The following is a 16,274-nucleotide window of genomic DNA, read 5'->3' as shown; positions in this document are numbered from 1 at the left end:
AAGTCCCCGGGGAATACCAAAAATAGACTCTGGGACCAGGGCATGGCAACCCATCAGATTGGATTGGAAGATACTCCTAAAGTTCAACAAATAGACCTGGAACTATACATAGGCTTTTCCTTTTTTTTGTCCCTGTGTTTTGTTTGGCTTTGTGCTTATTATTGTCTCTGCATAACTATCTAGATAAGATAAGCGGGATAAACAATTAGGAGGAGAAAACAATGAGACATATGGTTCTGGGTGGGGGGGCACATGAGAGGGGGAGGGGGGGATGGGGGGGAAGGAAGTGGGTGTTAACAGGGATGAGAGAACAACAAATGATCTCAAATCAATGGCAAGGAGTGTGTATGAGGCCTGGGAAGGCTTGATCAAGGGTAACATAATCGAGAGGAATTACTGAAACCCAATGAAGGCTGAACATAATAGTTGGACAAGAGGAAAGTAAAAGGAAATAGAGGAAATGCAAAGGGCATTTATAGAGGTCTAAATACAGACATATAATGTAAATATATTTATAAATGATAGGGAAATAGATCTATGTACATATATTTATAGGTTTAGTATTAAAGGTAGCAGATGGACACGGGCCTCCACTCAAGTACTCTCTCAACACAAGAACACTTTGCTCTAATAACCTGGCACTCCGTGATGCTCACCTTCCCGACAGGATTGCTGAAGACAAAATGGGTGCATAAGCAAATGTGGTGAAGAAACCTGATGGTGCCCGGCTATCAAAAGATACAGTGCCTGGGGTCTTAAAGGCTTGAAGATAAACAAGCGGCCATCTAGGTGAGAAGCAACAAAGCCCACATGAAAGACAGCACACCAGCCTGTGTGATCATGAGGTGTCTATATGATCAGGTATCAGGCATCTAAGACCCAGAACAAAAAACCCTCTGAATGTGAATGAGGGGGAATGTGGAGTGGAGACCCAAAGCCCATCTATCGGCAACTGGACATCCCCTTACAGAAGGGTGGCAGGAAGGAGACAACTCAGTCAGGGTGCAGAATAGCATCGTGGAAACATACAACTTTCCTCTAGTTCTTTAATGCTTCTCCCCCCCCCCCCCCAACTATCGTGACCTCAAATCTACCTTACAAATTCGGCTAGACCAGAGCATGTACACTAATACAGATAAGAGCTGGAAACACAGGGAATCCAGGACAGATAAACCCCTCAGGGCCAATATTGAGATTGATACCAGGACGGTAAGGGGAAGGTGGGGGGAGAAAAGGGGAACCAGGGGGGCAGACCACAGAAAAGTGGGTGAAGGGAAACATCGGATAGTGTAAGACATGGGAAAAAATCTGTAAGTTAACAAGGGTTCATAAGGGAGGGAAGAATGGTGGGGAAGGGAGAGAAAAAAAAATGAGGAGCTGATACCAAGAGCTCAAGTAGAAAGAAAATGTTTGAGAATGATGATGGCAACAAATATACAAATGTGCTTGACACAATGGATGGATATATGGATTGTGATAAAAGTTGTATGAGCCCCCAATAAAATGATAAACAAAAAAAACCCCAACACATAAAAAACCAAAAAGGGTTATTACCTACAGCATTTATAAGGATATGGAGTTTCTGGAAGTCTCATTCATTGTCGATGGAAATGTGCTACGGCGCACCCACCTTGGACACCAGATGAACCATTTTTCAGTAAGCATACCTTTATCAAATAACCTAGAAATTACATTTAGGTTTTTACCAAAGTGAAATCAAAATATATGTTCAGGTGGTGGTGGTGTAGAAGAGTCCACGGAGGAAAAGAATGTTTAGAAACGGATTGTGGTAGCAATTGTACAATACTGCTTGATGTGATTGAACTGTGGAATGATATACATATAAACTCCCAATTAATAATAGCAGGAGCATGTGTATGTGGGTGTATACAGGAAGGGAAAAATGAATATACAGTATTAGTAGTATTTAATGGACCCAACATAAATAGTTTTTTGTGGCCTGGTTAAAAAATCTAACTACAATTTAGAGCTTACCTTACACGATATAGGAGTTTGAAATGTATTTGCAAGCTGGATAACATGTATACATGCAATAGCAAGGGTTAGTTGCCGGTGATATTCTAAAAAGGCAGAAGTTAAGAATCACAGAAGCAGGGGGTATTGTTACAGAAAGGCTGACTGACGAATCATTCACTGTGATAGTTAAGGGTTTGTATCCATATGGTTAGGCCATGATTCTGTGGTTTGGCATGAGGATATAGTAATCTCCCATTATTAGATTTCCTCAGGGGTGTGTGTGGCTGCCTTCAATTAAGCAGATGCTGTGGGAAAGCTTGGTTGTGTTTTGCTAGGTCTGGATGTTGCATCTGGCTCATCATCCGACCTCTTGTCCTTTAGACTTGAGCCAGTGGCCTGCTGTATTGCTTACTGATGCTGGGAGTCATCAGCAGCCTGCCATCACCCTTGCCCACCTTGTATTCATTTGCTTCTGCAGCCAGAAGCCAGCCATGAGATCTGCAGCTCTTAAGTTCATCAGGCCCGGCAGCTATTGCTAGGAGAAGTCTCCAGTCTGATATCTGACCCAAGACTTGGAACTTGCTCTGTGACCGTGTGAGCTATTTCCTTGATATAAACCTCTCTGTATATTTGCAGTAAAGCCCTGGTGCTGTGGTAGGCTATGTAATGAGCTGTTAACCATAAGGTCAGTGGTTCACATGCACCAGCTGTGTTCCAGGGGAGAAATGCGAGGCTGGGCTCCTAAAAGACTCAAAATCTTGGAAATGCAGAGGGACAGTCTTCTCTGTCCTCCAGGGTCTCTATGAGTCGGAACTGACTTGATGGCTGTGAGGCGAGTTTGAGTATATGTATCTGTGTAAGCTTCCCTGGTTTGGCTTTTTTCGAGAACCCTGCCTAAAGCATCCAAGACCCAGATCCCCTTTCATAATAGAACCCCTGCTTTGTCACATGGCTACCTACAGATTGTATTTTCTAACCTTTCTTACAGCTCAGGATGATCAAGGAACGCAACTGAAGATGTAAGTGGTTACACAACATTTTCTACTTGTTCTGGATTGATGCATCAAAAGGGAGACCCTTGGGCTTCCCTGACTTTTCCCCTTAGCCTCATAGCTAGGAGCTGGTCTGCTACCTCCTCTGTTCTTTCATCCCCCGGGAAATAAACGACTACCAGTTTGTTCACTGCATTGTTAGCCTTGTTTATTAATGCACCTTAGATCACCTGTTAACTGACAGACTTATGCATCTTAACTCATATCAAATCATCCCTCACTTTTTTGGGGGTTGCTTTTTGCAATTCTGCAGTGTCTTGAATATAAAAATATTAAGTTTTGCATAAACATACACTATCACAGCATTATTGCCACGAAATAAATATGATCATAGATGTTTTCAGTCACAACATATGGTGCTGGTAGTAGGCACTGAAAATGGCCACCATGGACAACCTGTCCCTAATTTTATGTGTACAAGTGCTGACTCCACAATTAGAATTCTTCTCCCTGAGAAGTGCACACGTTCATATGTAAACACCACACAACCTCACAGTCAATTGGGAGGGGGCAATACACACTCCGAGATAGAAAATAAAGGTTTTACAAAGGAGGAAACTTGGACAGGGAAAGGAACATTTCTATAGCCATAGCGGGGGCCTTGATTCCTTTTTTCACTGGTGTGAAAGATATGTCAACATTTTGTGTTCCATATCCAGTATTCTAGTTTCTTTCCCGGCCTCCTTATCTTCTCACCTTTTGCATAATTTTGCATATTGTTGACCTTTGGGACTTTTACTGACCGTTTTTATGTTGAGCAACAATCTCATAAGCAATATCCTGTATTTGCACGCCACTGGGCTATTTATTTAAAGGGACAGGCTTTGGATTTGAAGTGTCTCGGAATTAGTCCTGTTCTCTATGTGTCTGCCTTTATAATTAAAAAAAAATTATAGTTCTGCTCTACATGTTTCTCTCATTCGATGAGACCATCTACTAAGATCTTGGCCTGAACAGTCTTCCTTTTATAGATGAGAAAATCCAGTCAGATATGTTAAATGACATCCCCTTTGTTACACAGATCACTGATAGAGTAAGAATTCATGACGAGTTCTCCAAATTTGAGTTTTTTTCTATAGCCACAGATGTAGGAATCAGAGCAATGTTTGCATGTTAGGCAGCTTCTGGGACACCTGCTTATTTTTTACCGATGCCCCAAATTAAGCTACGAATATGATAGTAACTTCTGGTCAGACAGTACACAGAGCTCTTACTATGAGAGGCACTTCGTATCAGAGAGTACATTGAGCCTAAGAAGTGGAGGAAGTAAAGAAAGGTGCAAAGGGCTGGGAAGTCGTCTTAGGAGGACAGGGAATGAAGGAGGGCTGGGGAAGAGAAGAGGATTCAGTGAAAAGTAAACCAAAGCCTAAACATACAAATACCTCCTGAGATCATGGGCCTATCATTAGTACTCATTAACAAGATCCTGCAAAACCAAACAACGGTCAGTCCATTCTGCTGAAAACAGCAAGGTAGCCCATCTAGAATGACGTCTGACAAATACTGAGCCAAAGGTTGCAAGGCAAAATATAGATGAATATAAGCTTACATTTCATTTACATGGATACACTTCTTTAGAACTTGGATAGCTTGCTGGTATTTCTGAATAGAGCCTTAAATTAGAGAAATCAACAGAGTTCCAAATAACCTAGAGACTTAATTGTAAAACCTCCTCTACAATCAGTCTTAGTAACTATGCTTGTCTTCGTGAAGACAGGATGCTTCAGTCTTTTTAAAATTTTTTCTTTTTCCTAGAAATAGATCACAGGAAAGAGCTATGAATCTAAGATTCTCTCTTTCCTTGAAAAGATTTCCATTAGAGAAATGCCTTTTTAAAGTACTGAATATCTTACCTGGATGTTGTCAAACTTTAAACCTGGCATGGTGAGATTCTCCTTGTCAATGAACACAGTGCTAGACTGTTGAGTTGCTACAGAAATCAAAACATTCCTGGTCCCCTCGCTGGGAAGCCATGCATCATTTCTTCTGTCCATTTCACTCATATTCAGGGCGGTGGCAAAGGGGTCATCGCTTCCTGCAAATACTGCTTGTATCTGAGAAAATGGCTTTGGGCTCTGAGAAATTTCTAGAGAAGCTGTAGAAATGCCTGATTCTGATCTCTCCATCCCTGGAGAGTGGGAAGGGTCAACCGAATCAGGAGATTTATCTCCTACTGCAGTAGTCAGGGAAGACAATTTTTCTGGAACTGAGGAGCCTGCATTAGGATTACTGACAGAAATGAAAGAGGAGGTAGTAAATGAATCAAAGAAGTCAGAAGCCAACGAATTTGTGTTGGTTGTATCTCCAAAAAATTTGCTCAGGCTGGGACTTGGCTGGACGACCTGAGGGGTAGTCTTGGCTGAAGTTTCACTCGCGCTGCTGAAACTCGGAGATTTTACCATCTGAGATTCAAAGCCGTCATGAAGAAATAAGTAATGTTGGGAATTAGCTGTATTTGACTGACTGAAAATGGTACACACAGGGACAGGTTCATCTTTAGAAGACTGACCAGAAGATACTTCTGATACCTGTTCTTCTGGGTCAATTGGGACAGAGTCCACTGCATTTCCACTTTCAAATACAGGCATGTCCTTTACTTCTTTCTGAGTTGGCTCTTCTTCTTTCAAAGAGGCTTTGCTCTTAGGAGTCACGTCAGAGACATCTTTTGGTGTATCATCACGGTCGGTTTCACTGTTACTACTCACAGCATCAATTGCTTCTTTATCTGGATTTTCCATTCTGTTATCAGGTTGGCTTTCCTCAGGTTCTCCAACATCCTGCAAACAACCAAGTTCGCCCACATCATCTTCACTGTTATTAGGCGAGTCAGAGATGAAGACACTTTCCATCATGTGCTCATTAAGCTTATCTATGAAATTGTTCGAATCTTCTGATATGGTCTCATTCCCTTCAGACCCAAACTCATCCCCACCGAGATCAATGGTTTCCTCGTGAAGGAGAAGCTGCGCTTGCTCTTCCGGAGTCCCCTGCTGAAGGATGCTCTCCGTGCCCACTGAATTGGGTAGAGACTCCCCAGTCGCAGCTCCCTTAGTAGCGTTCACACTTTCCATCGTTGCCTGAAACAAAAACAGATATAAATTAACCTAATTAGTTTTGTGCTTAAGTTATTACTAAGCTAATTTGATCTTATTATTAAAATTGTTTTTTTAATCATTTTATTGGGGGCTCATACAACTCATCACAATCTATACATACATTGTTTCAAGCACATTAAAATTGTTTTTTAATACCACTCATTTTTTAAGGTATAGTTGAGTCTCTCTTACTCGGGAAGCATTCCTAAGCCATACCAACCTCCCCTCTGGCCCTCTCCTGGGCCCATGACAGTGTTAGAACTCTAGGAATTTGAAGGCATGGCAGTTATCTAGTAAGAAAGCAAAAGACATACTCATTGATCAGTGATTGCTCAAGCTGATGACAAGAATCAATCTTTATTACACTCTAACTATGAGCCAGGCTTTTCAGATGGTTTACATGAGTTTTCTTAATCAATCCTAACAAAATTCCTATGCCAATAGCTGCAGCTATCTGCCTTTGGAAAACAAGGAACCGGAGGCTTACAGAGACCATGTGGCTTGCATGAAGTCACGTAACTAGGAAGTGGAGAGCCAGAGCTAGCAGAACGTTGAGCTGACAGTAGATGGTGGAGGGCCACAGAGTATGGCAAGGAGTTTAAACCTGAACAAAAAATATTTGCTCCTTTTCTTGAAACCCTTCCCCAGACAAATTACTTTACAGAGTCCTATTCTCATAAAGCAGAAATTCAAGCTAACCTATCAATGGCAGAATTATTTTATGTTTGACAGATTTGGCTGATATAAGATTTCTTAGTAATAAAGTGTACACAGAGTAACTGAGTCATGTTAAAATTAGTCACAAGATAGATTTTCATAAATACTAGGTGGGAGAGATATGTCCCTCTGGACTCTAGAAGTTAGATAGATGGCATGAGTCATGCGAAAATTCATTTGTTCTTAGCAAAATTATTTTTTTATCTTTTTATTATGAATTAGGTGATGGGTTATATAGCAGACCATTTTACATTTGACAATTCAAGCATTCTGTTTCAACTCACCCACTGCGATCCTCTCAATGTACCTTCACTTATTCCACGTGCTGCCTGCGCTTCCGGGTTCTGATTCTCCTCTAACTTCATCCTGGGGCATAGGATGAAGTTTTTGTTCTTAAGTGGCTGACTATTCTAAGAAGGGGCTGAGTCTAGTTCTAGATCTGAAGAGTAACTAAGGGGCGTAGCCTTGCATGTTACACCCATCTCTATCCTACCAGTAAGCTGGGTCTCATTTCAGATTTGGGTTTTGTTCCACAGTTTTCTCCCACTCGATTCAGGACCTACTATGATGTTCTTTTTAAGACAGCTAGTAGTGGTGGCCAGGTATAATCCAATTCTTGTCTTAGGGTTGTGGAGGTGGATGTTGGCACCATCCATCAGTCCACTGGATTGTTCCCACATGTTTCTGATTTTCACCACTCCTCTTTCCTCAAGACGGGGAGGCCCAATAATTGCACCTCGATGGCTGCTCACCAGTGTTTAAGTCTCCAGTCACCACATCAGCAGAGACTGAAGCAGAGTGCTGTCTTTACAGCATCCCTGAGACTAATCCTGAGCTTCCAGGCCTTGTAATCTTATTCCTTTATCGTCTTTGGTTATGTCTAAGGAATGTTTCTAACTTTGCTCCCTGCATCTTGGCAAATTTATTTTACTGGGTGCAACTTCTGGAAACATGGGACAATACACAAAGGCACCTTGCAATGGCTGTCCTAACTGTTGTCCACAACTTCTTCTCAGGGATCCATTTGCTATATCACTTTCGAGATACCCTGACAGATACTTAGACAGGCTCCCAACCTGTTGGAGCAGGCACTCTGCACCCTCCTTACTTCTGGACTGTATTTCACAAGAAAGGTTTTCCTATTGTTTTGATTTCTTGGCCTTATAGTAAGCTAATGAGAGTGAGCCTGAAGGGAAGCTGGTCACATCTGTTTTTAGCTGTTATATGGTGCTTATAAAAATTAGCACAGCACACTTGAAAGACCATTTAGGGGAAGAAGGAAGTAATGTAAATGTGTACAAAACCTGTTGCCATCAAGTCTATTCTGATTCATCAATAAAATGTGAACCCCCTGCCACCGACTTGATTTTGACTCACAGTGACCCTACAGAACAGAGTAGAACTGCCCCTGTGGGTTTCTGAGACTAGGAATCTGAACTGGAGTGGAAAACTTCATCTTCCTCCTGAGGAGTGGCTGGTGGTTTCAAACGGCTGACCTGGTGGTTCTCAGCCCAAGGTATAACTCACCCCGTCACCATAAATCTTTATGGAAGCAGGTAGCCTCACATTTCTCCCAATGAGTCTCATAGTTTGTACCTGGAAATGAGCTAATCGTTTATTATATCATCACCCAAAATTACATCATCACCAAAACCACAATTTCCAAAATAACACAGAAAACCATACACACTCTTGCGGTAAATAAAAGTTTTACATATTCACACTTCTAAAATCCAATCCTTCAATCAATACCCACTCAACATCTGGTTTACTCTGACACATATGCACTCCCATATCTTGCAGGCTGACCTGGGAGCCAAGACCTCATATCACTTGATCAAAAGAGATGGCAGACAACACCAATGAAGATCACTTTTAACTGCCCCTCACAAACGTCAAGCAGAGAGCTGGACACACATTCCCACACTGTACCACACCCAACAGCAGACAGCTGCAAAGCATTTAGGAAACCAACATAAAACCACCAATTAAATACACACCCAATAAGGCAGAGAGAGTAGACAAAGCAGCAGTACAAAATGGCTCAAACCAGTGACCAAAATACAGAGCCAGACCATTGTTTTGAAACTAAACTCCCTGATAAGGAATTGAAATGAGTGGCATTTAGGGACTTCAGAGAGGAAGACTGAGAAAAATGCAGATGAAATCAAGAAAAACATAGATGAAATATTAGAAGATTTCCGACAACCGAAGAAAACCAAAACCATACAAAAGCAGCCAACAGAAAACTAAATATTAACATTAAGATTTCAGAAATAGATAATACATTGAAATGGCAAAGGAGATTTAAGTACATGGAACTACGGATTCATAAGCATGAAGACTAATCTCTCAGCACTGATCTGAACTACTAGAAAAAAGAACAAAGGAAAGAAAGGTTAAGTGGCAAACCATCAAGTGGACTAAACTATATGCAATCAGGCTTCCAGAGCAAGAAGACACACAGAGAAACACAGCAGAACACTGTCAAATATTTGGGGAAGTAAATGAGTCCTGGAAAGATACCTGGATCATTTAAGAGAAGAGATGGGAAAGAAAAATAAATGCCACTTTAAAAAATGAAAACATGGAGGGAGGGGGGGAAAAAAAGGAGGACCTGATGCAAGGGGCTTAGGTGAAGAGCAAATGCCTTGAGAGTGATTGGGACAGGGAGTGTATGGGTGTGCTTTGTACAATTGATGTATGTATATGTATGGATTGTGGTAAGAGTTGTTGGAGTCCCTAATAAAATGTAAAAGAAGAGAAAAAAAAAATGAAAACATGTAATAGAAGCTACAAGTCAGGGGGTATTCATGGGTAGTAAAACCAAAACTAAGTCCACTGTACACTCTAATCTTAGTCATACTGACAACAAGGCAGACATACTCCACTGGGCTTTCTTGCCTGTAATCTTTATGGAAGCAGAGAACAGGCTTTTACTCTGAGGCAATGGTATGTGTGTTCACATCATCAATGTTGCCATTAGAAGCAAACTACTAACCACTTATGTCACTAAGCGACATTATATAAGGTGTAGACATACGTATTTTTTTATAATATAAAATTCGATGGTGGCAGCTGTTTATCAGTTAGTGAGTTCGTACTCATGAGACCAATGTAATGGAATAAACTATTGCCAGGTCTTGCCACCATCCTCACAATCTTTGATATGCTACAGCCTCCCGCGGCGGCTAACGTGTCAATCCATGTCTCGAGGGATGCATACTTTGTACATAAATAGCTTCTTTACTTCTAAGTGGCTACTTCTACAATTATTTGCATGTAACATCTACATTGAAAAGGAGCGCTGGTAGCCCAGTGGTTTAAGTGTGCAGCTGCTAACCCAAAGGGCGACAGTTTGAACCCACCAGCTGCTTGGTGGGAGGCAAATGTGGTCAGCTTCTGTCAGACGTACAGCCCTGGGCACTCTTGGGCAGTTCTGGTCTGTCCCAGAGTTGCATCACCTCATTGGCAGTGGGTTTGGCTGAGGGGTTTAATGTATCAACAGATCACGGATATCTCCATAACCTAGTAAATCGTTACCTCTTAGAAGAAGAAGAAAGAGCATAATGGGCTTTGTTTAGTCTTCCATTATATCTTTTGTTCAGAGTCTGTATTTCCTTTTAGCCACCCATTTTTCCTAGCAAAGAGTCAATTCAAACAACTTCAAATTCTCCTTATGATTATGCAAACACTACAAGCACTGGTTAGTTGATAACTGCAGATACTTTATAAAGAGAATATACATACCACTTTGTTATTTGGGTATTTAGCAAAACATGTGTAATTGACAATGCGGATTCATCTGTCATTAAAGAAGCCTAGTGCTAGCTAGCGTCAATGCCGATTAATGGCGGCCCTGCAGCAGAGGGCAGCACTGTCTGTGTGAGTTTTCCGAGACTGTAACTCTTGACGGGAGTAGAAAGCCACATCTTTTTTCTGTGGAGTGGCTGGTGGTTTCGAACTGTTGACCTTGTGGGTAGCAGTCCAGCTCCTAACCACTGTTCCATCAGAGCTCCTCTCATTTATCACCTGTATATTACATCTCCAAAGAAATAATTGGCCAGGTTGAGGCCTGGTAACGTTTTGCCAGGTTAAAGTAAAAAGGGTGCTTACACTTTCTAATTGGGTATTTTAGCCACTCTAAAAACTATTGATGAATTTGATCGAATCATATTAGTTTCTATTTGCCTTCCAAACTGAAGATACTACCATTAGGCAAGGTAACTATTCCTTCAAACCATAGCTGTTCCTCTTCGGGGACGATGAGCCTGAGGACGAGGTATTAAAGCTCTTTCTCATCAGTCTAAGCCCTGGATTCTTACGAGACATGATCAAGTTTTCTGCCCTGCTCCACCTTTCTGCAATGTTTCATCCATTCTGGAGTCCCTGGTTGGTGCAAATTATTAAAGCATTCAGCCGATAACCAAAAATTAGAAGTTTAAGCCTCTTCAAAGATGCCTCAGAAGAAAGGCTTGGTGATCTACTTGCCCTAAATCAGCCACTGAAAATGCTCCTTCAACACACATGGGTCGCCACGAGTCAGAATTCACAAAAGGGTAAGTTGCTACTGGTTTAATACATTTTAGATGCACCATGGGGAAACGTGGAGATTCCCTTTCTCCAAGCTGTAATTACTTGATGATTTAGCTGAGTTTTCATTTTTATTTTGATGGCCATCCCCAAAAAGGCCCTTCCTAATGAGCTCCTTTTACTGACATCCCTCACAAGACGGCTGGTTCCCAAAACAATTTGCAGAGCTGGCAACTTCTGCTGTCAGTCGACAGTCCACTGCAAAGCGTTCTCTTGCACATCACTAGTCCAGTCTCTTCCTAGTGCTGGAGGCAATGCCCCAGTCTGATGGAAATGGAAGGGACAACAAAGGCTGAAAGTGCATGAGGTAACTTAGCACATTAGGTTTTCACATATGGGTTAATTCACTGGATCAGATATATGGAAAGAAGTCAAAAGTATTATGCTTCTTTTATAGCTAGGCCAATACTTGTTAGTTACAGAATGACTTACTTCAAGTGAAAATATAATTTTTCAAGGACTGTGTACTAAGCATTGTGCCATAGGTTTATCATATAATTTTAAAACAAAAGCTTTTTAATTGTGATTTGGATGCAAGGTTGTGGAGAACATTGGTTTTCCATTGAACAATTCATGTGGATTTTTAATTGAATTTAATTTTTACAACAGTGTAACTAGTTATCAAGGGCTCTACTATACATAAGTGAACTGAGGGTCAGAGAAGTTATATGACTTGTCTGATATTACTACTAGTGAACAATAAAGCCAGGTATGGGACTCTGCTTTCACACTAAACACACAAGGGTTGATATTGCTGGTGTATTCTTAACCCCCAGCATGGGGGAGGGGGGCTCTGTGAGAGACAAGCCAGGTGATCTACTCTCGGGAAGATTTCAGCCTAGAAACACTGGAGCAAGTCTACTCTTACAGCAATTCTGCTCCTTGAGTTGGGATTGACTAGACCACACAAAACAAGAGCACAATACCTAGTACACAGGAAATAGAAACTACTGCTGGTTAATTACTGGCTTTAAGTCCTTCTCATTACATAGCCAATTCAGAGTACAAGTCTCTATTTACAATACTACAGAAATTATGGACAATTCCCTCTTAATAGACTTCTCATTAACTTCCCTATTAATGGACAATTGGACTCATGTAAAAACAAACCCCCCCCCCAAACAAAACAACAACAAAACACCCACACCAAGGCTGAGCAATCCTACAAGGGGTTCTTTCCGAGACTATAAATATTAATGGGAGCAGGCCTCTTCTTTCTCTTGTGGAGGCTGGTGAGTTTGAACCGTTGACCTTGCGGGTAGTAGCCCAATGCCCAAGCTATTAGATGACTATATATCTTGGTTTTCTCAGGATAATTCTAATCTCAGAAAAATATACGGCCACATTACCTATGACTTAGTAATGCTATTGCTAGAATTGTCAGAGAAACTCCTACATTAGAATTTATGGATGTAAATAAAAAGCAGATCACAAATCATTATGCATTCAAAAATTGAACATTAAACAGCAGTATAATGAATGAGCCATTCAACTACAGTGCATTAATGTCTTAATCTCAGAAAGTTTTGTACAAACAATTGGGTACAAAAATAAACAGTACGGTTCTCTATAGAATAAAGTCCCAAAACAAACGAATTTCACAATACTGTTGCTTAGGACGGCAAATACATTTAGTAAAACTTTGATGCACAGCAAAGAGATAGTTCCCATTCAATTGTAGAGGAAAGATTGGAGGAAATGGCGAGGGGATTTGTTCTGGGAGCAACACAGGGGACTTTGTAAGTAGTTGGCAAGAGGCATATTCCTTCTGCTGCGTGGTGGGGGCACTGGTGCTTTCTGTGTGAACTCAATCTTGCAGACACACTACATATTCTTTTATAGTCAAGCATTTAAAATGGGCATATATATTAATCCTTATGCTCTCCAACTATTGTTTTAATAATTTTTATTAAACTGTAGACAAAATTTTAACTTTTTATAGCATCGCAATGCTGCAAAGACATAACTTCCTCTTTTTATAGTTGCGGGGTCTCCACAATAAAGCACCTAATTATACAGATCTTCTATTATTTACAATAATGTAACTGTCACTAAAATGGTGAGTTGGAGTCCAACTGGAAGGCATTTAAAATTTTTTTATTCCAACATAAATAGTATGCCAAGACAGAAATTTCTACTCATAGCAACCCTACAGGACAGAGCGGAATTACTCTGTGGGTTTCTGAGGCTGGACCTCCTTATGGGGTTAAAACGCTGGTGGTTTCAAACTGCTGATCAAGGCCTAAGGACTGGGCCACCAGGGGCCCTTATATATTCTGTCACATAGTGGAAACCTAATTAGCATAAATTCAAAAAGTTTCCATGTAATGAACCTCCCTGCGGAACATACAATTTACATGTACTCTCTCATACAAGCTTCACAAGAAACAAAGTATTACTGCTTCTGTCATGCCACTGTATGAATTCTGACCCAAGGGGACCTGGAATTGTGCAGAGAGCTGTTCCACAGTGTTTTTAGGAATATGACTTCCCAGAAGCAGGTCATCAGGCCTTTCTCCCGAGGCCTCACACGACCTAGCTTTATGCTGGTATTCCAGCACTCTATTGCTTGCACTACTCCGGAACTATAGCTCTCATCCACGAGAAAACTTAAGAGATTTGCCCGTAGTCACACTGCTAATACTTGATGCTGCAGCACTCAATTCTAAGTATTTTCTGCCGAGGCTCTTTCCTCTGTGTTGGGTACCTCTCTCTCCTTGTAAGGTTGCTCTGATCCAGAGTAGGGAGAAGTACAGAGAATACTGAATGCAGGGTCTGAATAATTATGCTTCAGTCTTAGCTTTGCTTATACTAGGAAAAGCCATCTTTGAAAAATAATTTTTCAGTTGGTTTCTATATCTGTAAAGTGAGGTAGTAAGGATAAAATAGAAATGGATGCTCAGGTACTTGGTAAACTGAAGAGCTGAACGAAGATAAGCATGTTGTTAGTTGCTGTTGATTTTCACTCAGGTGGGAGAACCGCTCCACAGCATTCACAAGGCTGTGACCACTGGGGAGCCAACTACAAGGCCTATGTTCTGAGGCCTTCGGGTGGGTTTGAACTGTCATCCTTGGGCCAGTAGTGAAGTACTGAACTGTGACTCCCAGGAACTGTATCTTAATATAGAATTCACAATGCTAATGATCAAACAGAATGACAACAGATTGTTTGGGAATTAAGAGATCCAGGCTCATGGAAGGAATTTCCATGTAGAAATAACACAATGTAAGAACTGAAAAACTAGTACTATATTATTCTACTTGCATCCTTCCTAGATCTGTGGCGGGGAGTTTGCTGGCTGGATTGTCCCCCAACCCTCTACCCCGCCTCCGTGCAATCACATGAAGAGAGCAGGCTCATTGCCCACCACTCCTCACTGCCTTCGGATTTCATGAAAAGCAAGGAGTAACTATTAGAATCAGTAACATTCTATCTTCCAGTAGTCCCCAAAACACAGAAACTATGGGCACAAGGGAATTTTTCTTTTGTGTTCAAGGAACAGATTAAAAGGCACAGAACAATCTGAGTCTTTTCTTTTAGAAGTGTTCAGTCTTCACAGTACATATACACATGCACGCACACAACAGGGCTTTACAAAGATGGTGAAAAATGGAATTAGAAGATAGTGGGATTTTCCCCACCACTTTTTTGCAGCCCCTTGTAGAATGATTTAAATGCCTTCACATTCATCAATTCCCTTCAACCTAACAAGGGATGGCAGTTTGGAAAGGTGGGTTGTTACAATTAACCTCTTTCCATAGAGAAGTGTACTACAATTAAGGTTTGGGGTCAAATTGATCATGGATATTAGAGCTGACGTGCTCAGTCCCTAAAGAGCTCAGTCCCAGATGCCTCCTCCTCGACTTCTCTTTGCTACACATCTTGTTTTTGGTTAACACGTCTATCACTTAGTCTGCAAGCTGCGCTCATAGTATTGGACTTTCACTCTCATTTGAATGAAGACAGTCTGGGAGGAAATCAGCAGCCCCGTTTTGAGCTGTGGAAACCTGAGGGAAGTGAAAGAGTGGAATGAAGCATAGGGCATTCTCCTGGACCTCAGCGAAGATGCTCCAAAAGGTGGAAGTGATCCTCATGGCTCCATCTCCAGTTCAGGAGAGGGACAGCTCCTGTGTCAGACAAGTATCCCCTTTTCAAATGGCCTCTCACAAGGCAACTGCCTGGCCCCATAGTCCTTTCTAGGAAGGGAGGAGAGGCATTAACGAGAATGGTGCTGAGGATCGGGCGAGGTTAAGACCTCCATTAAGTAATTTGGTTCGGCTCGATTCCCTCCCTGAGGTCGGGGCCCTCATCCTCACCTGTCACCCGCCCACCTGGGATTTGGGTTGAGGGGTCACCTGCGGTTGTAACCTGGGTCCGGGCAGAAGGTGAAGGGAGCCAGGAAATGAGGCAGCGAACCCAGGGCCCTCTGCAGCTTCTGCGCCTGCGTTGGCCGCTGAAGCGTCCCCGGCACGCTTTGCTTGTGCGCATGCGTGGTGAGGGAGCGAGTGTCCAATCCCGTGTTAGCCGGAAGAGCCGAGCATTTCCGGGCTGGTGCTGCCGGGGGCGGGCTCAGGCCGAGCGTAGCCCGCCTTGCTGGCCACGCCTGCGTGAATGAGAGCGTGCAACGTGGGTTCGAGCCCACTCAGTCCCGGAGTCGCTGGAAGGAAAAACCACGCCAAACATCCCTTTTAGGATTAGCCTCAAGGAAGTAGGGCACACTGAGGGCAAACTAACGATAGAGGGGTCGGGTGGAAGGGGAGACATGGACCTGGCCAGAGCATACTAGATATAGTCCTCAGTAGGTGTTTTTCTTGTACTTGTCTGTATTTTCTTCCTTTC

General features: G+C 42.0%; 1 protein-coding gene across 3 annotated transcripts in view; it reads right to left on the bottom strand.

Annotated features, from left to right (window-relative positions):
* The window catches only part of TRAPPC12 (trafficking protein particle complex subunit 12), a 169,955-nt gene extending 154,046 nt beyond the window's left edge, over positions 1-15,909 (bottom strand). The window contains exons 1-2 of one of the 3 annotated variants that reach the window (XM_075556376.1): positions 15,791-15,909; positions 4,883-6,106 (exon numbers count right to left, since the gene is read on the bottom strand). In XM_075556376.1, coding sequence (XP_075412491.1) covers positions 4,883-6,100 — 1,218 coding nt within the window. In that variant the 5' untranslated portion in view covers positions 6,101-6,106; positions 15,791-15,909. Of the gene's footprint in view, positions 1-4,882; positions 6,107-15,751 lie in introns of all 3 variants that reach the window. The other 2 variants (XM_075556377.1, XM_075556379.1) reach the window with 2 other exon arrangements.
* Positions 15,910-16,274: the final 365 nt, after the last annotated feature.

The sequence above is a fragment of the Tenrec ecaudatus genome, chromosome 8 (genome assembly GCF_050624435.1).
Source record: "Tenrec ecaudatus isolate mTenEca1 chromosome 8, mTenEca1.hap1, whole genome shotgun sequence".
Taxonomy (NCBI): domain Eukaryota; kingdom Metazoa; phylum Chordata; class Mammalia; order Afrosoricida; family Tenrecidae; genus Tenrec; species Tenrec ecaudatus.
This window is presented reverse-complemented; position numbering and strand designations above follow the sequence as displayed.